This window comes from Tachysurus fulvidraco, chromosome 1 (assembly GCF_022655615.1).
Source record: "Tachysurus fulvidraco isolate hzauxx_2018 chromosome 1, HZAU_PFXX_2.0, whole genome shotgun sequence".
Taxonomy (NCBI): Eukaryota; Metazoa; Chordata; class Actinopteri; order Siluriformes; family Bagridae; genus Tachysurus; species Tachysurus fulvidraco.
Genome location: NC_062518.1, coordinates 41,495,421 through 41,503,794, shown reverse-complemented (window position 1 = coordinate 41,503,794; position 8,374 = coordinate 41,495,421). Strand labels below are relative to the sequence as shown.

General features: G+C 36.4%; 1 protein-coding gene across 1 annotated transcript in view; it reads right to left on the bottom strand.

The window, feature by feature from the left end:
* Positions 1–3,100: 3,100 nt before the first annotated feature.
* The window catches only part of myadma (myeloid associated differentiation marker a), a 6,577-nt gene continuing 1,303 nt past the window's right edge, over positions 3,101–8,374 (bottom strand). Inside the window, exon 2 of the mRNA XM_027148255.2 lies at positions 3,101–5,448. Within this exon, the coding sequence (XP_027004056.1) occupies positions 4,410–5,297 (888 nt within the window). The 5' untranslated portion in view covers positions 5,298–5,448 and the 3' untranslated portion in view covers positions 3,101–4,409. The remainder of the gene's footprint in view (positions 5,449–8,374) is intronic.

The window sequence follows — 8,374 nt, the reverse complement described above, 5'->3', positions numbered from 1 at the left end:
TTAATTGAATACTTTTGCACTAAATTATTAATATGCGATGACACTGAAGCTATATGGGTAGAAGTCCATGTACATTATATGAAACCAGTGCTTGTGGGATGCTGTTATAGACCTCCTAATGCACACGTGGACTATCTGACATGCGTAGGTGAAATGCTTGATAATGTCTCTGATGTTAATTGTGAACCTTACTTGCTTGGAGATATGAACATTGATTGGAATGATGACAGATGCACAAAGAAAAAGAAATTAGTTTCCTATATAAGTGTCTGCAATTTACATCAAATAGTTAATGTCCAACAAGAATCTTTAGCAATAAGGTGGGCATTACAACAGCAACATGTATTGACCACATTTACACTAATGTACCAGAACTGTGTACTGACGTTGTGTCAACACCAGTAGGGTACAGTAAAGTGTCTGCTATTGAAAGGATTGTGGGAGAAGTAAAAAAATGTCGATCGGAAAGATGTGTACAGTACATGGCCACAACCCAGCAGCTTCCTTGGATGTTTTTATGAGTATGCTTTTAAGCATTGTTGATAAATATGCACCGATTAAAAATATGGTAATAAAAACACATACTGCAAGGTGGATTGATTCAACATTGAAAAATATGATGACGCAAAGAGATGAGGCTAAACAAGTGGCTGTGAAAACAAGATTATTAGAGGACAGATTAAAATATTGTAAATTAAGGAACCAAGTTACTAAAATGAATAAAAGGAAAAAGAAAGAGTATTACAAAAACAGAATTGACAGTGTTAAACATGTTGGCAAAAAGCTTTGGCATATCTTAAATGAAATTATTGGTAGAAATAGAAATGCATCCCCTTTTTTTTATAGTCTGATGGAGGTTTTATAACAGAATTTACAGATATTGCAGACTATTTTAATAATTATTTTATAAATAAAGTTAGTAATTTAAGAAAAGGTTTCAGAACACAAGACTTTAATTACTGTGAACTGATCAAAAATGAAATCATGGTGATGGCCCTGTTAAAGGCTCTTCCAACATATGGTAGTCCAGGCACAGACAACTTGGACAGCCTAGTATTGAATAAAACAGCAGAATATATTGCTGATCCGTTGTGTCTTAATCAGTGTATAGCGAGTGGAAGGAAGGGAAAATTATTCCATTGATAAAAGACAATCGACTATCTTATAATGGGCAGAACTGTAGACCTATAAGTATTTTGCCTGCACTCAGTAAAGTTATAGAAAGGATTATTCATATACAAATTAGTACTTATTTCCAGAAAAATAATCTGATGACTATGTTTCAGCATGCATATAGAAAGGCACATTCTACATGTACAGCTCTCACACAGATGACCGATGGATGGCTTAGAATTATGGATAATTCTGAAGTAGTCGGAGTGGTCATGTTGGACTTTAGTGACGCTTTTGATGTAATAGACCACGATATTTTAATTGAGAAATTGAAGAGCTATGGCTTCACTCCTTCTGCTTTTGCATTGATGAAAAGATTTCTTTCCCACAGAACTCAGCGGGTTTTTTTTATAATGTTTTTTATCTAATTCTAAAGCTTCACAATGCGGTTTACCACAAGGAAGTTGTTTGGGTCCGCTTTTGTTTTCTGTTTTTATTAATGATTTGCCTTTAACTGTTAAAAAAGCATCAATGACAATGTTTGCAGATGACTCGACTGTTTGCTATGCTTCAGATTCATGTGATAAAATTAATCATGTTCTTTCTAGAGAATTAGATTCGGTTTGATTGGGTTAGTGGAAACAAATTAGTATTAAATATATCCAAAACTAAAAGTATGATTATTGGATCAAAACATAAATTGATGCTCAGAATTAAAGTTATATATAGCTAGGCAAAGAATACAAGTAGAGAAGGCTAAACTGTTGGGTTTGGTTATTGATAGGTTATTGTCTTTCTTGGACAGATTACATAAATACTATTGTTAACAGAATGGGATGCGGTATTACAGTAACTAAAAAATTTTGTCATTTTGTGAATTTGGACACTTTAGAAATAGTTAGAGTCATTAATATTATGTCATTTGTCATACTGTACTGAGGTGTGGTTCTCTGCATCTAAAAAGGGCTTGACAAAAATAAAACATTGTGCAAAATAAAGCAGCAAGACTTGTTCTGGGCTGCTCAATTAAAACAAGTAGAGATCAGATGTATTCTACTCTTTCATGGCTCACTTTAAACTAAATAATAACAGTTACCTTAAGCACCATATTATATAATACATTGACAATGAAAATGCCTATTTCTCTGTTTAATCAAATAGTGTACTGTAATTCTGTGCACTATCATAACACCAGAAAGGCAAATAAAGGTCATATAATGACTCCCCACCCAAAAACGAATTTTATGAAGAAAACTGTCCTGTATAGAGCTATTGTCATCTGGAGTAACATTCCCATTGAAGTTCGTCAGCTTCGTAATAAGCTGTCATTTCAAAGTCTACGGTGTTATGTGTTGATGTAGGTTTTTATGTCTTGATTAATGTAATTATAAATCATATTGTATTTATGTCTAGTCCTGTTATGAATTAAAACCATATTTTATGTATGTATGAGTATGCCTATATATATACATATATGTACATTTATCAATTGTGATATATATATATTACTGGAAAATTACCAGTTCCCAGTTGTCATAAATGCAGTATAAATCTTTATAAATGCATCTGCACCATTTTAAAATAAACAGAAACAAAATATTAAAATGTGTTCAATATTATTTCTTCTTGAGCCATCTAGTGCTTTCCTGAATGTTCGCACTCTGTAAATTTCCACTCCATAACGTCTGCATTTCTCCACAACCGAGAAATCAAACTGTGCAAATGTTGCTTTTTGATGGAACAAGCAGAGCACAGATGAGGCAGCAGAACCTACCTGTTTTTGTTTTTAATGAGCTTTTAAATGAACCCCATCTATTTCAAGGACCTTCAAACACAAAAATAACTATAAAACCCCCAATAATTAATATAATTACCTCAATGATGCTTCACAGAGCCCAATTCGAGAGCCACCGCTTTAGTCATCACAAATAAGCTGTTCTACAGAACCAGTAAATGAAAATGAAAGACAAACACACAGACACAAATATGGCACATGATATGCAAAACTTTATGATTGGTATACATTTAAACACAGATCTCTAGCATCCATAAAGGCAGCATAAAGTGTAAAAAAGCTTAAACACGTGACATTTATTCATTTAACTTTGAAACATACAAGACTTTAAGATCAAGTCAGAATGTGGTACAAAAGTATAGAAAAAAATACTGTCTGGATTTCTACACCATTCAGTTGTTTGGCTATGGTCTTGATCCTGATGATTGGTACTTACACAAGACACAATAAGTAACCCAGTATGGAAAGATGATGAGACTTATTGACATCCCATTAATGTCTTTTCCATAAAGAAAACCATCAAATATTTCTAATCCTAAATGGGTTTTTTTCCAGCTGATTAATGCTGTGGATTGAAATAAAATTTCAAAGTGAATCATTATATATGACAATAACATATCCAATATAGAATATATCAGGTGCTGGGTTTGTAGGTAGAGTTGAGCTCCTCTCTCAACTCAGCAGTGTCTAAAGGTCTCACATAAAGGCAACAGTGTGAAAAGCAAAAATCGTGAGGCAAAGATATCATATGTAAGAGATAAACATCAAAAATTCACTCAGGCACAGATCAACATGTGGATAATTCACATAAAGGCAACAGTGACAGACATCGGACATACCGATAATCAATTATGTGATATATTAGGATTTTTCAACTCTCACAACATTATCACTGACATTTAGAAAGGGGCTTCTTAACCAAATCAAGTTTAACCTTTCAGTAAAATTCTCTAGTAAGATAAATCTTAGCTAGTTAAATATCTCAGAAAGAATAAGGTTTTGTTTTAATCAAAAAACACACAAATCAAGCATGAATTTATCTTCCTACAAATGAATAGTGACTGACCTTGATAGAGGTAGCTAGCTAACAGCCTAATGGCATGCATGTAACAAGGTAAGCTAACTAGCTGATCTTAGAAGATTGCTAGCATCTTACATTGAAGCTGCACAGCACGTGTAAGCTAAATAATATTACTTAACTTGTGGCAGCAGTTAACAGTTTGTTTTAAATGACAACACTAAGCTAGGTGGCTAATTTCACTAAAGTTTTGCTTTGGTACAATGAAAAGATTTCTTTTTATAAGGAATATGTATCATTTTAGCCATCTAAAGTCTTGTTAATTTCTTTATGGCACATGACTGTTTTGGCCGAATTTTTCACTCTGATCCCATTATTTCTTTCGGATTTATATTTTGTGATACGGAAATTGACTATCGAAACATCCCTGGTGAAAAGTTGGAAACATTCAGTGGCTCTTCTTAAGTTTTTCTATTCGACTTTTCAAGCACGGACAAACACGAGTCGTGCGGAGTACACCAGATCTGCCACATAGATCAGGAAGTTAATGCCTGTCAGAACGGCTATGATGACCAGTTTGTCCCAATAGCAGATATCTATACCTACACTGCAAAAATCAGGTCTCTGAGAATGTCCGCTGTGCCGATTGTCGAACTTAAACACAGGCCAGATAATGGTAGCACTGAGGTACATCGCAACAGCCAATAGGGCATAAGCAGAGAGGAAACGGGCAAATGGGAATGGAAGGAAGCCGGTACATTCTCCAACGCACATCACCACGATGCCAGCGGATATGATAAAGCAAATACAGTACACAGCCATGCACCACTTCAGTGCTGGATGTTGATTATACGACACAGGATTACTGATAAACACAAAAATTACGCTGGCAACGAATGTCTCGCAGACCTTCAGGAGGCCTGGCACTGTCGACATGTAGGCGGCCACTTCACCAGGACGGGCCCGCGTCAGGCTCACTTCCACTAGGTATGCCACTGTGGCCAGGCAAGAGAAAACGGTACTTACGATCCTGTAGTCACGTATATCAGAGTTATAGGTATAATTGCTCCTGAGGAAGTACAGTGGGAAAATGATGGAAGCGGAGAGGCACAAAAGACCGGCGTAGCATGCCATCGTGATGGGAAAGTTGGTCCACGAGACAGGTGCACGTGTCTGGAGGTTCAGGAGCTCCACAATTAGTACCAACAGCGTGCCGATGAAGCTGAACACCCAGCAGAACATGCACCAGTCGAACATGCCGCCAGATAGACCTGCGCCGTGAGCGGCCACGCTGAACGCCACACATGTGAACGCCAGAGCGACCAGACGGGCCCACATTACCCGTGAAGTCTGCAGCACAAACAAGGGCATGATTGGAAATGGATGGAGGACTTGGAAGTTGGTCAAAGACTCAAAGACAAGCTAATGAGATTTAATCAAAGTCGGTTGTCCAATGCAAGGCAAAGAATCCCTTCCTCTGTTTGGTGCAGGGAGTAATATGGACTTTCTATTTCAGGAAAACCTGCAAGTAAAAAAAAAACATCAAGGTCAGCATTCAGTGCTAAATGTGTGTAAATGTCTAGCCATGTGCAACTCATTACAGACGTAAATGCAATTAACTAAAATTGCAGAAAATAATGCAAAATAAAAAAAAGTAAATGCATATACCTGAGAATCTCAAGGCCTTGATTAAGGAACCAGTTAAAAGATTTGAACAATCAACCTTAGGGTAGTGTTTTGTCTACAGTTCCACTTACACCTATTTTAATTTTGTAATAGTTGTACATAATAATTTTTTTTTAACTATTACCAGCCAACCAGTAACACAGTTTGCCATAAACCAAAAGCTACTTTTGTGAAAATGCTTTTTTCAGTAGTTCATATTTAGATTTAAATTTACCTTTGAAATTTTATTTTATTTTATATATATATATATATATATATATATATATATATATATATATATATATATATATATATACACAACATAATCACAGTTAAAATTCAAATGGGACAAAATAAACAGAAAAAAAATGTAGTTTTGTTCTACATTTTCTAGAGCAAATGATAAAGTTTGTACTGTATGTGTACATCTTTTGCTATAATTTACATATGACTGCATTAAAACAATATTTGTTTTTATTAATAGTTTGTATACTTGAACAAAACTGGTGTATAAGTGCTTGAGCTCAACCGGTGTAACCAGCTACTGACCACAGAAACAGGTAACCCTGTGTGAGTATGATTAGATCTGCTGTACCATCACACAAACCCTATGCACTGACTAGCAAGGAATCAACCGAATGACACAGCATTTTTTTTGCCTGCTTTCATTTGTATGCATCATGCACATGGACTTCCGATTTATTACACACAAATGCGCCGCCGATATTGACTCATCCATGCACTTTCACACCAGGCCTCCCTTCACACGTTATGCATCTCATGTCATGAGTCATGAGCTTGTTGGATATGTTAGTGCGATGTCACTTCCTCTTCGAGCCTTAGAATTTAGAGACTTTAGAGTTTAGTGTTACCTCAAGGAATTTTTAATCTAGTCTACACTACATCTAATCTTCCACATGGTACAAACAATATACATACTGTACCTTCAAAGTTACAATTGGGTATTAAAGTCTAATTATGTACATTAATGATATTTCTCTTTGAACTAAAGGTTAATATACATCTGGATTCTTAAGAGTTTGTATCATTGCCTGTGTACAAACTACTATCACCGACATAGGGACAACAGTAACAAATGTGTACCTTAAAGGGTGTTTAAGGGTTCCTGGATAGTTAAAGATTCTTATCTTTCTAAAAAGTATTTTACTTGGAACGCTGTCTATAAGGGATACCCTGCCTTTATATGTTCTTATAGTTTCTTCATAGAACCTACAAACCTTGTCTATGATTGTGTATCTACATTGTTGTAGATACACTACGATTGTTATGTACCACAATAGGTACATACCAATAGGTTAGGGGGCCAAGCACGTGTTGTTATCCCATCGACACAATTTGTGACATTTGGAATACTGATTTGTTATGGTCTAAGGAAGTTCTGACTAAATCTGGAACAAGCGCTGCCAGGAAATACCCCTCAACACTACTCCCTCTCACAATATAAAACAGCCAAGTGTCTTCTGTGGAGGCCTTCAAGTTTCTGGGCACTACCATTTCCCAAGACGTGAAATGGGAGTGCAACATAAGTGCCATCATCAAAAAGGCCCAGCAGAGGATGTACTTTCTACGTCAATTAAGGAAGCATGTACGGTCTGCCACAGGAGCTGTTGATGCTGTTCTACACTGCAGTCATAAAATCTGTCCTGTGCACATCCATCACCATCTAGTTTGGTGCAGCAACAAATCAGGACAGAAACAGACTGCAACGCACGGTTAGAACAGCAGAAAAAATAATTGGCGCCCCCCTGCCCACTCTCCAGTACTCGTACGACACAAGAACCAGAAACCGGGCAGGAAAAATCACTACTGACCCTTCGCATCCTGGACACACCCTCTTTCAGCTCCTCCCTTCTGGCAGCGCTACAGAGCTTTGCTAACTAAAACTGCCAGACACAGGAACAGTTTCTTTCCCCAGGCCCCTCATCACCCTGATTAACAACTCAATATAATTATATTCCCTGCTTCTTATCATAAGTACTGCATCATCAGGACTGTCAGTCATCACATCATCTGTATATATTACACACACTACTGCTGCTGTTTATTGTACAAAAAGCATAATATTGCACAATATTGTTATTTGCACTTCCCACACTTTATGTACATTACTGATCGTTCAAAGTCCATATTCATATTTTATATATTTTATTAATCCTATATCCATATTTTACACTCATTCTGTCTATATTGTATGTCATCGTCTGCATTGTTTTCTTGTATAGTATAGTGTGTGTGTCAACACACTTGGCCAATAAATATGATTCTGATTCTGATTCAATGCTCTAGGGCCACCATTGGGTCAAATTTGGAAGTATCCTTTTTGTACCATATTTGGAGTTTCGAGCCATGTGTCCAAAATTTAAAAGCCATTTTCATCTTGGATTTTGTCCAAAATTTTTTTGTCCAATATGGAGTGCAGAGTAAGCCTTACAAACGTTTCAAAATCATTTCCATTACTTCAAATGGTTTTCCTATAATGGACCGATTATTCTGACAGCAAACACGATGTAAGGCTGTATCTCAGTAAGGAATTTGTACACTGACATAAATCTTGGTAGGCATCTTCAGGACTATGACCTGAGGCCGTGCAACAAATGTCTTGTCACCGTCACATACTAGTCAAAGGTTACAATAACATGCTCCAAATGCTTTTTTTGTCCACCAAAATTTTCACCAAATTTGGCTTACATCTCAACACTTGTCTAAGTGTCAAAGTCACAACTGACAACATGACAGTTCACAGAAGTAGCAGCAGCTGAAGC